Raw genomic sequence first — 24,766 nt, 5'->3', positions numbered from 1 at the left:
CACGCGTGCTCTGAATACGGGCCTGTGAGCCTTATCTACTTCCGCTCCGGCTCCAGGAACAGCCTTAATGAAGGACACAAGGTAGTGGATGCTTTTCTCCTTTGGTACCGTGGTCTGCAATTCCTGCTCCCCTTCCTCACAATCACCCACAAAGAGGGGCTGTGACATCTAAACAGACCCAACCCCAATCCTGGGGGTAAAACCACTAATCTTTTTTTTTCTAATTGAAGTATAGCTGATGTACAATATTATATGTTACAGGTGTACAATACAGTGATTCACAATTTTTAAAGGTTATACTCCATTTATAGTTATTATAAAATATTGGCTTTATTTCCCGTGTTGTACAATATAACACAACATTGTTGCTTATTTTGTACATAATAGTTTGTCCCGCATAATCCCCTACCCCTATAGTGCCCCTCCCCCCTTCCCTCTCCCACTGGTGACCACTATTTTGTTCTCTATATCGGAAAACCACCAAGCTTAAAATGATCAAGCCCTAAGACCTCAAAAAGAGAATGGAGCACACATCACAAAAGAAAACAATACATGATTAATAAGCATATATAAAACAAATTCAGAAGGAAACCTCAGAAATATATTCATACATTAAAACATTAAAAGATTGTTTTAAGCAATGAAGTTAGAAGATACTTGTAAATAATATTCAATGCAGTGAGGCTGCATTTGTCACTGCTGGTGTACATATAAAATAGTATAACCTGTTCCGGAAAAAAACTGGACAATTTTTATCAACAGACTTAAAATTCTTCCTTTCTTAAGGGAATATCCTAAATTCACAAAAAGCTTTAGGTACCAAAGATGTTCATCCTGGTGTTATTTGGAACACCTAGAAAACCAGAAACAACATGAATAATAAGTGGGGAATAATTAAATGTTAGAATCAATTATTGTACAGCTGTCTGATACAATATAATGTAGCCACTAAAAGTTATACTTAGAAAGAGCTTATAACACAGGGGATATGCATTTGTTGTAATGTTAAATGAAAAAAGTATGCATAACTATGCATATGATATGATAAACCATGTTTTAAAAAACAGCATAAGAAAAGAAAACACCAAAATATTAGCATTTGTCTCTAGGGCAGGACTATGAATGATTTTTATTTTCTCTTTTATATTTTCAACAAAGAGCACGTATTACTTTCTGTAATCAGCACTGGTCTATGAGGTTAAGAGTGCAATCTCCAGAACCAGCCTCCCTGAATTTAAATCCTGGCAACAAACTGTGCCTCAGTTTACTCAGCTGTAGAATGGGGTAATAATATTACCTACTTTAAAGGTTAGTTATAAAGAGAAATGAATCCATACACATAAAGTTCTTAGAACAATGCCTGTGCATAATAAACACTTAGAAATATTAGTATTACTAGTCATTTACGAATTTGAGTGAAAATCCAACATTACCACTGATACTGTACTTTTTTAAGCCTGTGATGCTTGCTGCCAATAGTCCTGCTTTGATACTAGAAAGTGCCAGAGAAGTGAAATTACAACCAACAAGTTTTACAATCCATATGAACAGAAGTCCTAAGTATTAATAGCCAAGAAAAAGTTAAAGCTCTTTAAACAAAATAGATAAAAGGCTCGCTAAGGGAAGTCAGGGTTATGAGTAGACCAATCAGAAGGCTAGAAAGAAACAGTTCAGCAGTATATTTCTACAAGATAAGGAACACAGCTACTGTTTTGGAAAATAGGTCCTGACCGAGTTCATGGCTAAATACCCAATTGTTTATTTTGCCTATGGCTCTGAAAACAGTCTAAAGCAAATACACAAGCACTACAAATTAACCAAACATTTTAGTTAAACCATTTACTATATTTAAATGCTATACCAGTGACAAATATGAATAAAAACAATTGCCAATTGAAGAAATAAAGAGGGATGAAGAATGACTATTACCAGACTGGACTAAAGGGACAGAGATAAAACTAACATATAGAAGATGCACCATCCATCCTTTCCTTATAAAATCACCTTGTCACCTAAGAGCCACCTAAAGTGAGGGCTTCGGCCGGCACACCCGTTTCCCAGCAGGTCTTGGCACCCAATCCAGCAGCCTCCCAATCTCTGCTTCACTTCCCTCTCCTCTCCAACTGTATGACTTTATTCCCTGCTGGAAGGGGAAGGGAGCAGGGCAGCCGGAAGCAAGGCTGAGACTTTACAGGCAGCATCCCAGGTGGGACAGTTCCTGAACAAGTTCCAGGAAAACTAACAGTAGGTCCTCCCCACAAAGGCAGGTTTCACAGAGCAGGAAGCAGAATTTACACCCCAGATCTACAGAAGTCGACTACTCTCTGCATTCTTACCCAATCGTCCGGCAGTTAGTTATGGAAGAGGCCCTTTCCCTGCACCACTGTTCTCACTGATGCCAACATATCAAACTTCCAGACTTGCCATTACAGTAGCAGCGCAGAACCCTGCAACTCTTTCATGCCTCTCAGGTCCATGGGCTAATGCAGGGAGAACGTACACTCTGCAGGCTCATTTGAGGCTGACGGCACAGCTAGACTTCCAAGGGAAGATCTGAGCATACCAAGTATCCTGCCTCAGTGACTTAATTCTAGATGGTATATGTCCTAGAACAATGAGTTTTCACTTTGCAATCTGGGGCAGGAATAAGAAGCCTGCTGACCATTCTAGAATAGTGTCTGGTCCCCCAGGCTTGACCCCCTCAATGACACACTCACTATTATCATCTTTATTCTGAAGAAAAGGAAACTGAGGCTTGGAAAAGTTTGTGGCTCACCTGATGTCATAATCAGGAAGCAGCAAAATGGGACGCTAGCTTAGGTCAGGCCAAGTTCATTTTCTTTTTTTTTTGGCCGCGGCACGCAGCTTGCAGGATCTTAGTTCCCTGACCGGGGTTTAAACTTGTGTCCCCTGCAGTGCAAGCTCAGAGTCCTAACTGCTGGACCGCCAGGGAATTCCCCAAGTTCATTTTCTTAACCACTGACCATAATGTCTCACTCCCCTATCTTCCATCAACACCAGTTTGATCGGGAAGCAAATGTCATCTGGTACTAGGATCTTAACATGGCAATTAACTATGCTGCACAGGGTACCCTGGTCTCTCAAGACAAGTCCTGCTATTCACAACATCCTCTTCATATCCTCTCAGAGGGGAAAAAGAAGATTACTTACCCGCTTGTCCCATATCCGTACATCCCCGTCATGACTGGTGGCAAGGCAATTAGCGTTTTTTTTATTCCATTTGACCTGTGAGGCACCCGCTGCAAAGAAAAATCAGGGGAGGAAAGCTGTTGCCCTCAACGCCTTCAGTACCAGAGAGGAGCTTATCCAGGGGAGCTGGATAATGAGTTCCGGATGAGTAAGAACAGAACTCTTCAAGCTTCTATGACTGCATCAGCTCCACCATTAAGGAGAAAATGAAGCCAAAGAATAAATGAATTAACACATGGGAACAGGATCAGAGTCACCTAATTGAGGAAATAATCTCACTAAGGAGAAAAAAAAAAAAACTTCAGGTTACCTCCGAGCAGAATCAGCAGGGAGATACAGTTTCTTACAGAGCAGCGGTTCAGCCCAGCTCTGCTGGCTGGTAACTGACACATCACACAACCTGGCCCTTCAGCCTCTCCGACACCAAGCTTGCGCTCCCAATCAGAAGAGCCTCAGCTCAAAGCCTGCTCCTTCCCACACTGGTTTTTTTGGTTTCGTTTCTGGGGGAGGGACAGTCTTGGAAAAACACAGCCTCCAGCTGAGGCTGAGCTGAAGAATGAGCCCCAGTGTGGCCCAATTCTGCCCTCAGGAAGTTATGTGCACCCCAGCCCCACTCTCAACTCCCCATCAGCGCCCGGTTAGACGTGGCCCTGCGTGGAGACAGGGAAAGGGAGCAATCCTGGCGCCGTGTGGACTCAGTCCTGTGCCAGAACACAGAGGTAACAACAATGGCGACCAAAGAGCTACTTAAGAGAGGAGGCATACTGGAAAATGCCAGAAGGGGCTGAGACAGGTGGAAAATTGGGACATAGCAGCACTTCCAGCTGACTCTTAAAATAATCACGTTGATGATGTTAAACCAGAATCACATGATGACTCTCCTTCTGCCTCTTCTTGTTCTCTGCTCAGACAACACATGACATTTCTGCTTTGACACCCTCTCCCTTTGGGTGGGTGTTTATTACTTGGGGACACCGCAGTGGATCCAGGACTTTGGAGAGCAACCTGACCCAAGAATCCGGAGAGTATGAGAAAGAAAGCAAGGACTTAGAACCTAACAGGAAATAGAGTAAGGCCCAGACTTTATCCTTGCTTGGTTTTGGTGAGGGTATTTGTTTACTTATTTGTTTGTTTGTTGTGTTATTTTTTCCTTGAGACACAGGGCACCTTAAGTCACCTAAGAATGAATGATGGAGACCCCTGAAGTTGGAGGACGGCAGCGTATTACTTAGCAGACCCAGTTTCTTTGCAAGAAATGGTATCAGCTAGAGGAGAAAGTGTGTAAGAAAAGACTGCTCCAGGGACTTCCCTGGTGGTGCAGTGGTTAAGAATCCGCCTACCAATGCAGGGGACACGGGTTCAAGGCCCAGTCCGGGAAGATCCCACGTTCCACGAAGCAACGGGGCCCATGTGCCACAACTACTGAGCCTGCACTCTAGAGCCCGCGAGCTACAACTACTGAAGCCCGCACGCCTGGAGCCCGTGCTCCGAAACAAAGAAAAGCCACCGCAATGAGAAGCCTGCACACCGCAACGAAGAGTAGCCCCCACTCACCACAACTAGAGAAAGCCTGCGCGCAGCAACAAAGACCCAACGCAGCCAAAAATAAATAAATAAATAAATAAATAAATAAATTTATTAAAAAAAAACCAAAACTGTTCCATCTCCACGTGACAGTTACCAAAGAATTCAACAACACAGGAAAAAAATTTTTCTCTATGTCTTTAATGTTGTGTCTAAATGAGATGATGGATGTTCACTCAATTTACTGTGGTCATCATCTCACCATGTACGTAAGTCAAATCCTTATGCTGTACACAAACTTATACAGTGCTGTGTGTCAATTATACCTCAATAAAACCGGAAGAAAAGGAAAAAGAAAAGAAAACGAGTTCCAAGAAAATATGCCTTTCCCAGTAGGTGGTCCATCAGAACATGAAGCCTCCCAAAGGATTCTGGGAACCCCCCTAATTCAACGTGCTTTACTAGGATCGTGACACCAGGGTCACACGGAGACCTCCCAGACCGTAAGAGTTCTCAGAAACACAGAACGCTCTGGAGCACACGCGGACATGCTCTTACTGACTCCCTACCCCGAGGCATAAACAATGTGCTCACAGAGAGAGGAGGACCACAGGCTCTGGGGAGCCGCACATCTGGGCTGCACCTCTCAGGGAATGAGAGCTCTGCCACCACTGAGACCTCACTGAGGTGCAAAAAAGAAAGAAGTCTCCTACCTCTGTTTTTTCAGAAAGACTCCCAAAAGAAAGCAATTAGAAGAATCTTTCTTTTTAGAGGTCCTCTATAAGCCATCTAACTTAGAAACCTGCAAGTAGAAATAACAAAGTCAGGGATGGATGACTGAGGCATTCACAGACCATTAGTACTTTCTTTCAGCTCAGGGTCCTCTGCAACCACGTCTGTGGGCCATTCTAATGCCTCAGATCATAAGTGCCTACAAGTGTGTGTGTGCACAGGTTGTGAGGGAGGCACCAGCACAACTGTTAAGCACTCAGCACAAGAGACACAGGTGCCTGAGTTCCACATCCATGGAACAAACACTCCCAGAGCATCTCCACAGGACAGGCGCTTAGGCTGATCCTGGTCTGCAGCCCTGAACAAGGCAGACGTGGTCCCTAACCTCACAGAACAAACCAACCAACTGCTTAATACAGTCGTGATGTTTAATGCCTTCAAATGATGATGTGTCGGAGTACAGGGGGATAAAAAGAAGAATCATGTGATCATTTTGGAGCAAACACCAAATGTGAATTCAAATGACGCAAGAAGATACAAAAAAGCAGGATTTAAGAGACAGATAATATGATCTGTTTTGACCAAGGATGCCAGAATAGAATACTGATGATTGGGCTTCATCATGGTGGGCAAGGTATACCGGTTCTATGCCCAAGTTCACCTCTCAGGAAGTGGTGAGAATACTCCATAACAGCCCCAAAGCAGAATTGCAAAAATAGTCAATTCCAACAGAATGATGAAAACAGGTAGCTCAGAAAGTAATTTCAAAGTTTCAGTATGCCCATATTAAATGATACCACTGGGACACAATCAGTATAATCTAGACTGTGAGGAAACCCCAGTTTCTTCAGTAAAGAAACTGCAGGGAAGGAAAAACAAACAAACCAAAAAAGGGGAGGGAGGAGAAACCTACCAACTGAAAGAGATGAGAAATATATCAACCACTTATAAATACGGACTTTATTTGGATTCTGATTCAAATAATTTGTAAAAAGAGAACAAAAAACCAAACAACTACTGAGACAACTGGGGAAATCTGAATACTGCTTAAATATTTGACGACATTAAACTTCTGTTAATATTTTTAGGTATGCTGATGGTATTGTGGTTATGTTTTTTTTAAAAGGATTCTTCTCTTATTAAAAATACTTACTGAAATATTTGTTGATGAAATGATATGACACTTGGGATTTGCTTCAAAATAATCCCAAAGGGGATAGGGGTAGGGGTGGGTGGGCTAGTGGGTGAAAGAGGAAGGAAGATTGTCTGTTCGTCGACAACGTTCAAGCTGGATGACGAACACAGGGCAATTCATCCCCTTCTAGTTTTATACACTTTTGAAAGTTTCCACAAGAAAAAGTTTAGAAACAAACCAATGTGGCTTCTGCCCTTGAATTCTGAAGTAAGTTCCTGACCACATTCTACAGTCCTGACTCTAACTTCTGAGAGGAGCGGGAGCAGGGCCCTTGTGACGCGGACCTTACAGGTCCACGCGACCGTGGACAGAGCCCGGGGCAGGGGATGGGGGGTCAATGGGAGTGAAGCAGTGGAAGGAAGGGAATGCAGGCCGCCGGGGGAGGGGGGGCGTCCACTCACCTACAGCAGACAGCGCAACGGTCGGCTTCCGTGTATCTCTGAAACATAAGAGTCAGAAATCAAATGCCCGTTCACCTGCCCCCATCCACCTGGTGCCTTTCTCCCGCTGCTCGCATTTCTTCACTTTCCTTTCAGTGGGTTCTTGGACTTCAGTGGGAATGTGAGGGCCTTGAAAAGTAGTGTAAAGAGAAGCCTGTCTCCCTCCAGGGAGGTGAACTTTCTCAGCCTCTTCAGCTGAGGCTAAGTCTGAATTTCCAATTATACAGCTGTATCCACAGAGAACAAATTACGCGATCTGGCGTGGCCTGGGTGACTCTGATGCGGGGGTGGAGGGAGCCAAAAGAACCCCTTCCTGGTGTCATTCCTCCTGTGGAACAACGGGACAGTCGTGGAGGCGTAATTCTGCAAGAACCAACAGCACTGTCAAGGTGGAGTGGAAAACTACTCTGGATGTTCCCAACAGCCAAGAGGTAGAAGCAACCTAAGTGTCCACGACTGATGAACGGATAAATACACTATTGTCTCTACATACAATGGATTGTTATTAGACCTTAAAAAGGAAAGCAATACTGTCACGTGCTACAACATGGATGCACCCTGAGGACATTATACTAAGTGACGTAAGTCAGTCACAAAAGGACAAACACTGTATGATTCCACTTACACGTGGTACTTAGAGTCGTCAAATTCATAGAGACAGAAAGAGTGGTGGCTGCCAGGGACTGAAAGGAGGGGGAAACGGGGAGTTGGTTAATGGGTACAGATTTTCAGTTCTGCAGGATGAAAAAGTTCTGGAGCTTTGTTGCACAACAATGTGAATATACTTCACACTACTGAACCGCACACTTAAAAATGATTAAGATGGTAAATTTTGCTTTGTGGCTTTTACCACAATTTTATTTTTTTTTAAAACTACTCCTGGATACAATGGGAGACTCAACCGTTCACCACGAATGGTCAAAATGACAGAACTGGGCAGCCCCCTAGGGCTAGGAGGGCCAGACAAGGCAAATCTGCAGCCCTGGCTTACTGTTCAGAAGACCTGAGAAGGCAAGTCAGTTCAAGTGTCTTTCAGTCTTTAAATTATGAAAACAACTGTTTCATGTAAATGAGGGACCCTTGCCCCAGAGCTCCCAGGGGGTTGTTTGCTTGTTAAGAGCCCCTCTCTTCCACTTCCCCTGGATTTTTTGCTCCTTCTCCCTCCTCTGGCGCTGCCCTTAGACCTGTCACCTCGGAAGCACTAACCTGCATGGGATGCAGGTGAAGTCAGCTGTGCGCATCCTTACTCCCTTGGGATCCCTTCCCCTGGTCTGTCTGGTCAGTCAAACCTCAATACCTGGCTTGTCCTCTGCCTACAGTTTACCTTTCAGTGTAAAGCATCACAAAGTCACTGCCATTTGGGAGCAGAGCGGCCTGGTTGGGGAGAGGGTGTCCTGTCCTGGGGACTCCACAGGCCACAGGCCCTCTAGTTAACGGTTATGGGGAAAGGAATCTGCTTTACAAAGAGAAACGGGAATAGATGTTTATTAAGAACTTAGGACGCGCCAGGCCCTGGGCTGGGCGCTCCTCCACTCTTTGCTCCATGGAGAGTTGCTCTACGAGGTGGCTCTCAGCCCCCTTTCCAGAGGGGAAGTGAAGCGTCACCAAGAGCAAAGCAGCTGCCCTGGAGCACTGCTCGCTGCAGCACGTGTGTGTCTGTACCCATCAGAATGCCCCCACCGTCACCTGCCACTTCAGGAAACTCCAGCCTGACTTCCAAATGCCAGAACTTGTGGTTCTCTGACAACGGGATTTCCCTGGCTGCTGAAGCCCGTTTTGCAAACCTCTGTGACAGGCCTGAAGTGCCAGGGAGCTGAGGCCCCCGGGGACAGCCTTCAGCCAGTGACTGACAGTGGACGGCACGCCCGCTTCCTCAGCCCTCGGAGGGCAACACCTCTGAGGAGGGAGTGGTACACCAGCCCCTAGCGTTCCCAGTAAGACCAAGCTCCACCTGTTCATGGTGGCACCCAAGTAGATGACGTACCCTCTCTGTGTGGCCTTCCCGATCCTGTCTCTCTTCCCCACCCCCACCAGCAGTTCTGTCCCCTCCTAAACAACGTATCTGCAACGTCTCCTCGTCTCAGGGTCTGCATCTAGGGAAAACCAAATTAAGATACCCGATCTCTAAAACAAAGGTCCCAGATCATCCCACAGCCAAGTGGTTATGCCTCTTAACGGTTCTTACTTGATATCCCAAATGTAGATGTAGGTGTCCACAGAGCTGGTGACCAGGAGATCTGGCTCAAACACTGCCCAGTCCAAGTCACTGGAAACGCAAGGAATAAACAGGACAACAACGAAGAGAAAAAATTCAGAGTCCATTTCCAAAGCATTCGCAGATTTCATTTCTAGTGGCTTCAGAAAGTCACTGTTAATGGGCCCCTGAACATGGTTTACGCTGGGAACCTCCAAAGTTCTTTGGGAAAGAAGACTTAACCAAGCTCCGAAGGAAACTTTCAGGTCCTTCCCTGGTTACCACCTGCTCCCCCAAACCAAAAGAAACGGAGCATTTCAACTTAAAACACATACACACACAAAAGCGCACATACATGCATCTGTGCAAACTAAGACAAAACAAAGAAAAAAACCCCACGTAATTGTTGACATCGTTTTTTAAATCAGACTCAACCACAGATACCTTGAGTAAACCCAACATCTTTAAAGCACTGGCAAACTGCCGTGTTGCCACACAGCTTTCAAGGAGGGCAAGCAGGGCTCTGGTCCTCCCCACCCACGTCCTCAGTCCTTGAAAGGCACTTGCTACACAAACAGTTAACACAGGCCGGGGGGGTTCTGGCCTTTCCCATCACCTCCCACGTCAGCTTCACCACTCCCACACTTCCTGCTGCTACTTCTCACAAGAAGTTTTCCCCACCCAGAAACAGTGACCCAAGGAAAGGATGGATCCAGGAACATTCCAGAAGCCAGCTGGAAGGCCACGAGTGGGAAGCAACTGGGCATCTGGGTAACAGACTATGATGCAGGAGCTCCATGTGGTGCCCCACCGCGGCTGGACAGAGAGCAAAGGGCTGGCCCCCAAGGTCTCTGTGCTCCGGGGCACCGCCGACCGTGAGCTGCGGGATTCTGTGGGCGTAAGTTCATCTCCCTCCTGCAGCAAACAGCTCTAACCCTCTATTCTGGACCGGGCTGTACCTAAGTGTCTCCTGGGATCGGGGTGAACAGCTACAGGGACGCTGGCTCCTAAACACCGGCTGTTCCTCGCCGCAAAGACCATCACTTCAGGACTACTAAGGACACAGCAGCCACCTGGGGCCAATGCAACACAGAGGGTCAAGCCTGGAGGGGGATGGTGTCTTTGTTTCACTTCCCGAGGGACTGTGACAAAGTGAGACAGGCCAGGGAGCAGTGGAGGGCTGTGCCTACCTGATGACACGAGTGTGGCCTTGTAAGGTCGTGCCAACTTCCCCACTGCCGTCTTTCCACTTATAAAGGTCGACCCGTTGGTTGCTCTGAAAAGAGACAAGGGGAAACCCATCTTGAACAGTTACGGCTGAACTAAGGCTGCAGACACGCTCGTGAGCCCGTGAGCTACGGGTTATGTAGCCGCCCCCAACCGTCAGAGGAACGACCTCCCTGCCCTAAGCGTCACACACCCATCTCCCCAGCTGCTGTCACACTCCATGGTCTCAGCTCACCCTTCCCACCATCAAATGCCCGGAGTCCACCTACCACACTTTGAAAAAACACATGCATGAGAAAGAAAACAGAATCACCACTAAAAGGGTGTCCTAGAAGGCAAAATTATAGAAGACTCCTTGAAATATGAACTTCTTTAAGGGTTAAGCAGAAAGACACGGGGAAAATGGGCCAGAAGAAACCACAATTACGATAAGGAAAAGGAAGAAAAACAAAGCTTCAATCAAACTACATTTCTCTTAAAGAAACAACAAGCCAGCAAATGCTCCCTAAATATCATGAGTTCATAAAACACACTGAAAATGGATAAAGATTACTAATAGACTAATTACTATTAGTAGGCTATTTAATAATTTCGGAACTGATATATATATGAGATGGATTTTCATTTTAGCTCAGAGACAGACAGTTGTATACAGCTCTGAGATTTTTATCCAGAAATGCCAGTTTCCAATTCTAATTAGGTAAGGTTCCTGTCAAAAGGTAAGGATTCAAAATAGCTTCCAATGGGAAGAGGAGTGTAAAGAAAAGCCCCCCTCATCTCATAATAACATTCCCAGCCATTTCCAGGGTCTGCTAGTGCCAGTTTATGGACTAGGAACCTTAAGAAACCTGCCCTCTGCTCTTTCCCATCACACTGCACACTGGGTGTCATCACCCACATCACAGGTGAGGCAACTGAGGCTCCAAAAGTTGGATGGGCGCTCAAGATAAAACAGTGCGTGTTAAAACTGGGACTTGACCTCAGATTTGCCTAACTGCAAAGCTCTTTCTCCTGAAAATGCTTGCCTTCCAACCAAGAGCAATGAAGGGAAAAAAAAAAAATCAGTAAACTGAACTTCATCAAAATTAAAACTTTTATGTATCAAAACACATTATCAAGAAAGTAAGGGCTTCCCTGGTGGCACAGTGGTTGGGAGTCTGCCTGCCAGTGCAGGAGGCACGGGTTCGGGCCCTGGTCTGGGAGGATCCCGCATGCCGCGGAGCAACAGAGCCCGTGCGCCACGGCTGCTGAGCCTGTGCTCTGGAGCCTGTGAGCCACAACTACTGAAGCTCACACGCCTGGAGCCCATGCTCCGCAACAGGAGAGGCCACCGCAATGAGAGGCCCATGCACTGCAGCGAGGAGTGGCCCCTGCTCGCCACAACTAGGGAAAGCCCGAGCGCAGCAACGAAGACCCAATGCAGCCAAAGAGAAAAACAAATACCGTATGCAGCCAAAAATAAAATTAAAAATAAACAAATTTATATAAAAATAAAGTATTTGAAGCATTTTATAAAAAAAAAAAAGAAAGTAAAAAGACAATCTACAGAATTGGAGAAAATATTTGCAAATCATGTCCCTGATAAGGGTCTAGTATCAGGAATATATAAAGAACTCATAACTCAACAGCAAAAAGACAAACAACCCAATTCAAAAATTGGCAAAGGACTTGAATAAACATATCTCCAAAAAATGATATATAAATGGCCAGCCAGCACATGAAGAGATGTTCAATATCATTAGTCACTAGGGAAATGCAAATCAAAACCACAGTGAGATACCATTTTATACCCACTAAGATGGCTAGAATTTTTAAATTATAAAAACAAAAACAGGAAATAAATTTTGGTGAGGCTGGATTGTGCATTGCTATGCAATGCTGATGCATTGCTGATGGGACTGCAAAACGGTCTTGTGCATTGTAGAAAACAGTTTGATGGTTCCTCAAAAAGTAAAACACAGACTTACCACATGGCCTTTCAATCACTCCTAGGAATATACCCAAAAGAAGTGAAAATGAGTACCCAAAAAAGTACATGTACATGTACTTCCCTGGTGGCACAGTGGTTAAGAATCCGCCTGCCAATGCAGGGGACACAGGTTCGGGCCCTGGCCTGGGAAGGTCCCACATGCCGCGGAGCAACTAAGCCCGTGCGCCACAACTACTGAGCCTGTGCTCTAGAGCCCGCGAGCCACAACTACTGAAGCCTGCGCACCTAGAGCCCATGCTCCGCAACAAGAGAAGCCACCACAATGAGAAGCCTGCACACTGCAACAAAGAGTAGGCCCCGCTTGCTGCAACTAGAGAAAGCCCGCGCACAGCAACGAAGACCCAACGCAGCCAAAATAAATAAATAAATTTATATATATTAAAAAAAAGTACATGCACGTACATGTTCTTATCGGCACTATTTATAATAGCCAGCCCAAATGTCCATCGGTGGATGAATAGACAAAATGTGGTGTATCCCTATGATGGAATATTATTCAGCCATAAGAAGGAGTAAAGTACTGATACATGTTCTGACGTGGATAAAGAAGCCAGCCACAAAAGGTCATGTATGGTATGACCGCATTTATATGAAATATCCAGAATAGCTAAATCCAGAGATGGAACACAGACTGGAGGCGGCCAGGGGCTGGGGGTGGGGGAATTACTGCTTAATGGTAAGGGGGTTTCCTTTGGAGTGATGGAAATGTTTGGGAACTAGATAGAGGTGGCAGTTACATAACACTGTGAATGTAGTAAATGATACTGAACTGTTCCCTTTAAATGACTGTCTGAAAAAAATAAATATATAAGGCTCTTTCTTGCCACTCCCAAACACATGCAGTGTTAATCCACTTGGGCCGAGTACTGAAGGGTCAGCCTAAATCTTTGGTTCCCAATCCGGGGAATTTTGCTTCCCAGGGGACACCTGACAATGCCTAGAGACGTTTTTGGCTGTCACGATGCGGGTGAAGGAGGATGCTGCTGGCATCTAGTGGGGGAGGGGCCAGGGATGCTGCTAGTTTCCTACAAAGCACAGGACGGCCCCCACCACGAAGAATGATCTGGCCCGACCTGTCAACAGTCCCAGGAATCAGCTCCACTTTAGTCATTGTCCCTGGTTAAAGGCAGACAGTCAGATTCTATTTTGGAAATGACGGGGAAGAGCAGCTTTTTGTTCCTTCTAAAGCTGACAGCACTGCTCTTCTTTCTTTTGTGAGATGCTTTCCTCTCACAGACTGTCATTCCCAATGAGAACAGACCCAGACAGCACTGCAAATGGTCATATTCCCTGGAGGATGAGAAGGGCTCCTTCAAATACTGCCCTCCCGGCCCAGTGCAAAAGGAGCCAGAGGTTTAGGTCTCTAATTGTCCTAGGAGAACAGAACACTGATAAAGAATGGGGCAAGGGATACCAGAGATGATCTAAGCCCAGATATTTTTTCAGTTGTGAACCCCTTGGAAAACCTAATGAAACATATGCATCTTTTCCCTGGAAGAATTCACATATAAACAGGATTCAATCAAAAAAGAATCCCTTCCTTTGAGTGGAAGGGTGTATGGAATCTTCTGATCCCTCTGAAAGCAATGACAGTCGCCCCCAGACCAGCTCACCAGGTCCTTCCTTAGAACCTCTTTCAGTCACTGGCTAGTTACATTCCTGCAGAAAATGGGTTCTTATCACACACAGACATAGAGGTATCTACCTGTTTCCCTTTCCAAATCTGGATTCAATTCTTAGAATTACCGATGGTACCCCCAATTCTTTTCATATACATTTAAATCTGTAATTGCCTCCATCTTCCTTTTAGAACCATGCAACCCCTCTGTGCCGCCCGAGAAATGACGATTATGTTCTCTTCTCTACGTAGAACACAGACCTACCAGCCTAGATCTCACATTTAAGAGACTTTTCCGGGCTTCCCTGATGGCGCAGTTGTTAAGAATCCGCCTGCTAATGCAGGGGACACAGGTTCGAGCCCTGGTCCGGGAAGATCCCACATGCCACGGAGCAACTAAGCCCGTGCACCACAACTACTGAGCCTGCGCTCTAGAGCTCGTAAGCCACAACTGCTGAGCCCGTGTGCCACAACTACTGAAGCCCACACGCCTAGAGCCCATGCTCTGCAACAAGAGAAGCCACCGCAATGAGAAGCCCGCACACCGCAACAAAGAGTGGCTCCTGCTCACCACAACTAGAGAAAGCCCGCGCGCAGCAACAAGGACCCAACACAGCCATAAATAAATAAATAAATAAAGTTATAAAAATAAAAAATAAAAGCCTTTTCCTGTACTCCTCGAATGAGCTCACCGAGGCTGCAAAATAGTGCGCAAAGCTGTCATGAGGATTCCACTGCACGGCTCCAATGTCCCACTTGCTCTGGCGTGAGATCTTTCGATGACCTTCGAAGGGGGCATCTAGATTGACGATGTATAGGAATCGGCGGCTAGGAAAACAACATCAGCATTATGAAAACAGAACAGCATTAGCACTAAGATAGACAAGCACATTTGGAATGACATACAGTTCGCAAGCAGTGCTCAAAAAATCCCCAGATGTACATGACGTTTATCGACTCTGAAAGGCATACAAGTGACAAGAGTAACTCGTGGCTGCTGGGCAAGCGGGAGCCGTACCCCCTGTGAGATCTGTCTCTAGAGATGGTCCTCCCTCCCATATCCATGGAAGTCTGACCTCCTCCACCAGATTCGGCTCCAGCCCAGCCCTCTCCCAGGCTTTTCCAATCCCCCAGTTAGGATCATAGCTGCTTCCACACGACTCCCATGACACAGTCTGCATTTGGACTACAGCACAGCACTTATCTCTGTAGCAGAACTGCTAACGTAAAGGTTCCTGTCCCAAACCAACTGAGTGTTTGGGGTATGGACCGTGTCTTGAATATCTTTCTATGTCCCTCATCACTAGGCACAGTGCTTTGCATGCAATAAACGTGTGTAAAATTAAACACCTCGCTTATCACTTAGCCAAATAATTTGAGAAAATCTCAAATTCCTGTGCAAGTTGACTACTTGGTGATGGGAACTAAATTAACACTATCAGAAGGGGAAACAATAACCAAAAAATAATAATAATGAAAATAATAATAAGTGCCAATAATGTTCAAGGTGCCAATCAATATAAAGGATCTGAAAACAGTGATGTTCTCTGTTCACCTATTTTCCTTCTGTTTTAAGAAAAAAATCCTTGGTATGTGTATCAACCTCTTCAGCAGCCATCAGCGATTCTTTGTTGGGGAGCGCTCCAAGCCCCCGGGAGTCGGCAAGGACAGGTGGGCTTGATAATGAAGAAGAAGATTCATTGTCTCTGCTCAGAACAGACAGGAAGTAGAAAGTAAAAATGGCATGTAGAACTCTAGCAGAAACCCTAGGAGGGATGGATTGAGAGAGAAGGGAAGCACAGGTAAGACACAAATTAAGAGAATTTCTGGGGCTTCTGAGAAAGTTGGTATAGTACAAAGACCTAGAAACTCTGACCTCTTCCTAAGGAATCATCTGATCCTATGGCAGGCAGGCCAGCATTTCCCATTAGAATGAAAACAGGGCAAAGGCCAAGCACTATATATATGGCGTGTTTTTCAACAGAGGAAATCAGAGACAGTACAGGGCAAATGCAGAACAGCAGAAGGTGGGCACTTCAGGATAAACATGCCTGATTGGACATACATGTTTGTCTTCATCCCCCACTGAAGACCCACTAGAATAAGAGTGAAAACATAGAAGACAGAAACCCACAAAGAAAATGAGAGAGGAAACGGAAAGCCGACGGAAAAATGGTAACTGATCTAGAGCAAAGACAACCAGCACCCAAGTGCCTGCAGAGTGAGCTGGTTCACACTGTGGAATCCAGGCCCGCAGGAGCTGGAGAGGAAGAGAAACTACCTCAGAGGAGCCCTGGGCCTGGGACAAGAGGCACAGCAGGGGGTGAGCGAGAGCTGCTGTGCTCAAAACAGGGCAGGAAGTGAGGGTGAGACCCTCAGGCCTCTTCCCCTGCTCAGAACTCACAACACATGGCTTTTAGTCTTCAGATGGTGACTAATGACAAGCGGATTCTTCTCAGGAGGAAGTGAGCAGCCCAAGAAAGAACGAAAGCAAACAAAACAACAACAACAACAAAGCCCTGGAGATGGTGACATCTGGGCACCCTCCAACAAAAGGGCCTAGTTCCCACCTGATCTCCTCCAGTGGATCCCACCACTGCACACGTAAACAGAGATGCCACTCACTCTTTAATATTAACAGAGAGCCCATGAGCATCAGTCACAGCAGGAAACTTGAAAGACAGAGACCAACACAGCCAAAAGGAAAAAAAGGAAATGGGCGGCACAGAGGAAAGAAGAAAACCTAGAATTAATATTCTCAGAGACATAAAAGAAGACAATTTAAAGAACAGAGAACAAGAGCTCTTGGAAATTAAAGTTATAGTTGAAATTTTAAAACCTGACAGAAGGGCTGGAAGTTAAAGTTGAAGAAAACTCCCAGAATGCAAAACAGAAAGACAAAAAGACCAAAAAGTTCAGAAGAGAATCCATACAGGATATCCAACATGCCCTAAGAGGAGCTCCACAAAGAATGAGGAAAATTATCAAAGACATAATGCAGGAAAATTTCTCCAAACTAAAAGACACAGATTTCCAGACTGAAAGGGCCCTCCAAGGTGCTAAAAATTATTCGTTATTTTAATCTGAATGGTGACCATATGGGTGTATATATTTGTAAATTTATTTGAGCTGTTCACTTAAGCATACACCTTACTACACATATTTTAAAGTTCAATATAAGAAAATGAAATGGTGAACTTCAAGATCATGTTGAAAAATAATATGGATGTATGCATGTCTAAGAACACATCAGAACAAGAACACTTGCATGATTTCCAGTTACATAATCCCGTTCTCTCCTAGAATGCTACAAATGACAATATCCACATCAGTCAATACTGAGAAATCTAACGTTTGAGATACAGTTATTCCAGGGCACCTGAAAGTATTTTATGGGTTGTTAATATGGCTACATAATGCCAAGTATATGTTATTTTTCTATTTGTTTAGATAAAACAGGTAATAATGTCAAAAAGGGGAGGAGGGTCCCTCTAAGTGCCCAGCACAATGAATGAAAAAAGACACATACCAAAGCGGTCACAGTGAAAATTTCACACACACAAGAGGTAAAGATAACACTAGGGATAAAGATAGGATTTCTCCAAAGAGAAAAAATAGGTCACATACAGAGTCCAGAATCAGAATGGCATAGGACCTCTTGACAATAACTCTGAGAAAAAGAACCCCAAATACTGATTCAACCCAACAATTGTTATATGACTACATTGGAAGGAGGGGGAAGGCCAGGTATATATACATAAGGGACTCACAACTGAAGTAAAAGTGCTAAATATTCATCATCTACTGTAAGAAGTCAATTTGAATATCTATGATGGATAAATCAAGTTATAGCAGTGTATGTAGTATACCACTTGGAAAAATAGAGGCAATCCAAAATAAATAGCTAAAAGAGTCTTAACTGGTTGCCTCTGGTGAGTGAGATCAGGGTGCGGAAAAAGGTGAGGTGGGGGGGCTTCCCTGGTGGTGCAGTGGTTAAGAATCCACCTGCCAGTGCAGGGGACACGGGTACAATCGCTGGCCCGGTAAGACCCATATGCTCCGGAGCAACTAAGCCCGTGAGCCACAACTACTGAGCCTGCGCTCTAGAGCTCATGCCGTGCAACAAGTGAAGTCACGACAATGAGAAGCCCGCGCACCCCAACGAAGAGTAGCCCCTGGTTGCCTCAGCTAGGGAAAGCCCATGCACAGCAACGAAGACCCAACACAGCCAAAAATAAAAAAACAAATAATTAATTTAAAAAAAAAAAGGTGAGGTGGGATTCTGCTGACTGACAATATAAGCCTTGTAATGTTACTTGACTTTTCAAACTATGTACAGGCATTTCCTTAATTTAAAAAAAAAAAAAGAGGTTTAAAAACTGACTAGGAAATTAATAACATATACCAAAAAACCACTGACTTGTACATTTAAATGGGTGAATTGGGGCTTCCCTGGTGGCACAGTGGTTAAGAATCCGCCTGCCAATGCAGGGGACACGGGTTTGAGCCCTGGTCCGGGAAGATCCCACATGCCGCGGAGCAACGAAGCCCATGCGCCACAACTAATAAGCCTGCGCTCTACAGCCTGCGTGCCACAACTACTGAAGCCTGCACGCCTAGAGCCCATGCTCCGCAACAAGAGAAGCCACCTCAATGAGAAGCCCGCGCACCGCAACGAAGACTAGCCCCTGCTCGCCGCAACTAGACAAACCCCATGCACAGCAACGAAGACCCAATGCAGCCAAAAATAAATAAAATAAATAAATTTTTTTTAAAAAAGGGTGAATTGCATGGTATGTGAATTATATCTCGATAAAGCTATTTTTTAAAAAAGTGAGGTTGGCAGGGGCAGAAAAGAGACATATCAATTTTTCCTATCTATGCATTCAGGGTGACCCAAGAAAATGGTATCAATAACTGTCTCTGGGGAGTGGAGTCAGAGGTAGGAGGGAAACTTACTTTCCATGGTATATCCTTTTGAATTAATGTTTGCTATGGTTTTATTTAAAAGTAATTTAAAACATGATTTCAAAATAATGAAGTTAATAAAAAACACTTCATTTTATAAATGGGTTCATAAACAACTAAGTTAATGAACATATAGCTAAATCTGAGAGGTAGTAATCTAGAGCAACATGAAAGGAAAGGGACTCTGACCATTAAATGTTATCATACTGGTACAATGTTAGGATGATTAGCAAATGCAGGGACCTTAATTGCCAGAATCTTAATTTTGAACCAAAGACACTACAGAAATTATGTAGTTCAACTTCTTCATGATGAAATCGAATTGCTTCATGAGAAAACCGAAGTCCAGGGAGGCCAACTGAATAAATGTCCAGGGGCTCATAATCAATGGCACTGCCAAACTGTAACCCAGATCCTCTCAATCCTAGGAACTAACTACCTGTTAGACTGTACCAGACAGCATCCTTCTGAAGAGTCCATGCACTAAACAGAAAATGGCAATTTCAAGACCAAACTACCAGTCACTAACATTTCAAAGGAATTTTATTGCTCACCTGTTAGGGCAGAGAAAAAAATAAACTGCAAATAATCCCCACAACTACCGCTGAGGTCACTAGGACAGCAGAACTAAACCCTATGACCGTAATCCTTAAATAAAAAAGTATTTTCCAATTTCCCAGAAACCTCTTGATTTGCAATTTGTTCCCAGAAATCGTGGCAGACGAACTCTGTAAGCTCACTTACCCGGAAAGCACTGCATGCTGCCCGAGACAGTCCACAGACATTGCAGTTGCCTGTGAGAGAGAACACAGATTCAGTTCTGCCAGCAAAGCCAGCTCAGGTTAGAGAAGACAGGCAGGTAGACACCTGTGGGTCTTCCTCTTCCCATGGCCCAGGCAGTCCCCAGCTGGCAGTTCTCTACAGTGGATACTTTAACCCCCTTCTAATTCTCATTCAAATCTCACATTCACCTTCCACAATAGGGCAGCAGTTGTCTGTTCCCCCTGAGACCAGGGCTACACACAATATAACCTGGGACATCTTCCTCTCTCTCTCTCTCTCTCTCTCTCTCTCTCTCTCTCTCTCTCTCTCTCTCTCTCCCCTCCCTCTCTCTCTCTCTCTCTCACACACACACACACACACACACATACACACACACATATACACACATACACACACCATCCATGCCTTCCCAAAGGGCATGGACTCCTCCTCCAAGCCAAATGGCAATTGGTAATATTCAAACACCACCTCTGCTGAATCCACGGTCACATTCTTGTCATTGAGATGCCCAGTTCTCATTTAATCTGGGTTTTCCAGCACATTTTACTGGCTTCCATTTCCCAGGTCTCCCAGTTCCTAGGGAGTACTATCTTTTCAGGATCTGATGTCCAATTTCCAAAAGACCACACTGAATCAAACAAATCTGCATTCAGGCTGGAGCACGAGGCTAATTTTAATCATGGTAGTTACAGCCCTAAATTCGCTTATTTGGACAAGTTCAAGTCCTGCTGCATTCTCAGGGCATTATCTGAAACAGCTTGTGCCGTTGTTTGGTTATTAAATGCTCTAAGTTCTCTCCAAGAGTCTATCAAGAGAGAATGCATTTTGTACATTCTGCTACACTCACAAATCACAAGTGGTAAACAGAAATTCCCTTCCTCACTCTCGCTGGTCTTATTAATGGGTTTCTCACTTGTACACCCTCAAGAAACATGTCACAGATAATATTAGGGACAAGAAGCCAGAGTGCTTTCACTGGAGGCTGAAAAGGGATTATTATGCATCCTTCATTCCACTAGAGTCGTGAGCAGAGAATAGCCCAGCTGGAAAGGCAGGCAGTGAAATGAGATGCCATTTCCAGAACTCTTCTGTGCAATGTATACATTAAGGGTATGAAAGAGGGCAAGATGGTACCTCCAACCAGGGGCGGTACCATCTTTCTAGAGGGTGTGTGGTAGCAAGAATCCTAAGGTGTTCCCAAGATTCTGGGCCCTTGGGGTACATACACATTCTCCCCATTATTTAAACACTAATTTAGGTACTGCTGTAAACGGATTTTGAGATGTAATTAAAGTCCCAAATCAGTTAACCCTAAGATAGAGAGACCCGAAACAACCCAAATGCCCATCAGGTGATGAATGAACAAACAAAACGTGGTATATACACACAATGGCATACATGCTACAGCATGAATGAACCTTGAAAACATTACGCTAAGTGAAATGTCAGACAAAAAAGGATAAATACTGCATGATTCCACTTATATGAGGTGTCTAGACTAGGTAAATTCATAGAAACAGCAAGTACAGTAGAGGTTGCCAGGGGCTGGGGGTGTGGGGTGTGGTGTGTTATTGTTTACTGAGTACGGAGTTTCCATTTGAGATGATGAAAAATTTCTTGGGGGAGGGAGGAAGGGGAGATAGAGAGACCTAATCACATCAGCCCTTTAAAGCTAAGTCTAGAGGTCAGAGACAGAGGAAGTCAGAGATTTGAAGGATGAGGGATTGATTTAACATGGAGAAGACTCTTTGCTGCCAGCTGTGAAGATGGACAGACCACATGGCAGAAGCTGAGAGTGACCTCTAAATAACAATCAGCAAAAAACCAGGGACCTCTGTCCTATAACCCTCAGGAACCGAATTCTTCCAACAACCTGAATGAGTTTGTTAGCAGATTCTTCCCTAGTCAGCTGAGCCTCCGGACGAGAACACAGCCAACTGATGCCTGGATTTCAGCCTATGAGACTGAAGAGAGAAAGCAGACATGCAGAGCCTGGATTTCTGACCTACAGTACTGTGAGCTAATAAGTGGGTGGTGCTTCAAGCTGCTAAGTTTGTGGTACAGTGAGTGACAATAAAGGATGATCTGGTAATAATACCCAAAAAAAAAGTCACGTTGTCATTTTGTCTTTTTTTTTTTTTTTTGGCCACGCTGCACGGCATGCAGGATCTTAGTTCCCTGACCAGGGATCAGACCCATGTCCCCTGCAGTGGAAGCGTGAAGTTCCAACCACTGGACCACTAGGAACTCCCCTAAAGTCATGTCCTTTGACTCAGTAATACCACCTCCAGAATCTATCCAAAATACAGCAAAACTTTCATACACAGAGTTGTTGAATTCATGTTATCTATAAGTAAATTATAGATATCTATACAATGAAATGTTCTAGAAGCATTAAAGAATGACATAGAAAAATGCAGGAGCCTGCAATTAGAGTATCATAACTCACCATATCACCTTATCAGAGCAGGTTATTTTTTAAGAAGTAAAACAAAAAAACCCACACCTAACTGACATTTCCCTACTCCTATCCCAGAAAGAAAGAGGTTATGTTTGCAGGAGCACATGAAGGAGGGTTTGCTAGGCTGTCCCAAAGGGGGAAATGGAGAGAGGGAAGTGTTTTAAGCAAAGGACGTAAAAATAAACTGACCAGAGTAAAAGGTGGTGCTTTGTCAGGGACAAGAATCCCCCTGGAAAGGCCTCAGCACCCTCAGTGCACCCGATGGGGAACGGCTGAGAGATGCTAAGTCTGCGCATCAGGGGTGAAGAACCATAGGGTTCTTGTATGATCCCACTGCAAAGAGAGGAAGGGAGCCCCATAGCGACTGAGAGAGAACCTCCCACCAGCAGGCAGAGCCCTGCTGCAGATTAAAGACAACTTAGAGGAGTACAGGAAAGTGGTATTTCATTCCCTACTATGAACTAAAATTTAAATCGGCTACTTAGCCTGAAAAAAGTATCCCAAAATGTTTAGATGGTAGTTGTTCCTATGGGATTTTAATTTTATTCCTCTAAATGAGCTTACCTTTTTGTATTATTTCTATATTTGCATTATTTTATAATAAAAAGCACTTTCTTTCCAAGGCTCCTTCCTTTCCCTTGCTAACTTATCACCCATGAATTTATCTATACTTCTCCAGTTCCCTCACTTTTTTAATACCTCCTAGGATAATGAACTTTGATAGTTCATTGCCTGCTGTGGGAAACCTTCTATTGGAATAGAGAGAACTGACGAGCAAAGTTTGTGTGTGTACCTTATCCCCACATTTTATGACGTAAAATTCCAATCATACCTTTTCTGAACCTCTGTTTTTAGAAATTGAAAATTCCTCTCCCGCCTGCCGGAAACACACTTATGTTCAGAAATTCTCCCTGTCAAGGTGACATCTTTAGACAAAAGAGAATAAAGTTCTTAACAGCCCTGTCCTTTCTGCAGGATGGCGGCCTTTGCGGCACACTTTAGGAGTCATACGACCTCTACGAAATAAGACTGCCATAGCACTGACAGTGATGGTTGATTCTTACTGGCCTAGAGAAAATGTAATTCATAACGTGGAAAAGACAAGCTAACTGACGGCTGATAAAAGATACCATTTCATGAGACTCTGCGAGCCTCTGTACACAAATCGCTGCTGCCCTTGTTCAAAAAAATAATTTTTTCATGAAGGCAGCTGTGTTCTTAAGCATTTGGTTTCACCAGTCCAAAGAAACTGACTGCTCTGCATCAAAAGGAAGAAAGTTTCTACATGGCATTTCTGCAGACATAAAACACAGTTCATCTGGTGCAGCAGAAAGGATGTGCATGGGCTTTGTGTCAGACTGGATTCAGAGCCCTCTTCTACCACCTCTCTGGTGGACAACAATAAAAAATGGTCCAGCACAGGTTGTCACTGGCCTCCTGCACTGTTGGCTGTTTATTGGCTGTTTTACTTGATCCTGTGGCAGCATCAGAACTCATGATCACTCCCTCCTTAAAACCACTGGCTTCGTGACATGACTGCCTCCTGGACTCTTCCTAGCTTTGGACACTTGAAGGAACAGCTAGGAAAGTCTGTTCCTAATCCATCCATTTCTTCCTGTCTCTGCCTCAGCTCAGGCCTTTGTCGGTCCTCCCCTGGACAGGGACACCCGCTTGTCACCAGCCTTGCTCCCTCCACCCTCAGGGCTGTTGCAGGATCTACCTCTGGCTACGCTGCTTGCTTGCTCACACTCCCTTAGTGGTTCCCCATAGCCTGAGCATGACATTAAAGATCACTTCAGACCTCTCTTCCTGGGCTTCCTTGGTGGCTCAGTGGTTAAGAATCTGCCTGCCAGTGCAGGGGACACGGGTTTGAGCCCTCGTCCGGGAAGATCCCACGTGCCGCGCAGCAATTAAGCCCGTGCACCACAACTACTGAGCCTGAGCTCTAGAGCCCACAAGCCATAACTACTAAGCCCACGTGCCACAAATACTGAAACCTGCACGCCTAGAGCCTGTGCTCTGCAACAAGAGAAGCCACAGAAATGAGAAGCCCGTGCACGGCAATGAAGAGTAGCCCCCGCTCGCCGCAACTAGAGAAAGCCTGTGCACAGCAATGAAGACCCAACGCAGCCATAAATAAATAAAATTTTTTTTTTAAAAAAAAGAAGGAAAGTGTAGTGGTTTACAGGAACATGTAAAAGTATGAAATTAGAACACTCCCTGACACCATGCTCAAAAATAAACTCAAAATGGATTAAAGACCTAAGTGTAAGGGCAGACACTATCAAACTCTTAGAGGAAAACATAGGCAGAACACTCTATGACATACATCACAGCAAGATTCTTTTTGACCCAGCTCCCAGAGAAATGGAAATAAGAACACAAATAAACAAATGGGACCTAATGAAACTTAAAAGCTTTTGC

The 24,766-nt window shown here is 44.7% G+C and overlaps 1 protein-coding gene across 4 annotated transcripts in view; it reads right to left on the bottom strand.

Annotated features, from left to right (window-relative positions):
• WDR59 (WD repeat domain 59) overlaps positions 1 to 24,766 on the bottom strand; it is an 86,773-nt gene that overhangs the window by 54,016 nt on the left and 7,991 nt on the right. For 3 of the 4 annotated variants that reach the window (XM_057534417.1, XM_007198273.2, XM_007198274.2), the window contains exons 2-7: positions 19,843 to 19,892; positions 14,823 to 14,958; positions 10,486 to 10,571; positions 9,287 to 9,367; positions 7,063 to 7,100; positions 3,172 to 3,260 (exon numbers count right to left, since the gene is read on the bottom strand). In XM_057534417.1, coding sequence (XP_057390400.1) covers positions 3,172 to 3,260; positions 7,063 to 7,100; positions 9,287 to 9,367; positions 10,486 to 10,571; positions 14,823 to 14,958; positions 19,843 to 19,892 — 480 coding nt within the window. The remainder of the gene's footprint in view (positions 1 to 3,171; positions 3,261 to 7,062; positions 7,101 to 9,286; positions 9,368 to 10,485; positions 10,572 to 14,822; positions 14,959 to 19,842; positions 19,893 to 24,766) is intronic. The other variant, XM_057534418.1, reaches the window with a different exon arrangement.

This window comes from Balaenoptera acutorostrata, chromosome 19 (genome assembly GCF_949987535.1).
Source record: "Balaenoptera acutorostrata chromosome 19, mBalAcu1.1, whole genome shotgun sequence".
Classification (NCBI taxonomy): domain Eukaryota; kingdom Metazoa; phylum Chordata; class Mammalia; order Artiodactyla; family Balaenopteridae; genus Balaenoptera; species Balaenoptera acutorostrata.
This window is presented reverse-complemented; position numbering and strand designations above follow the sequence as displayed.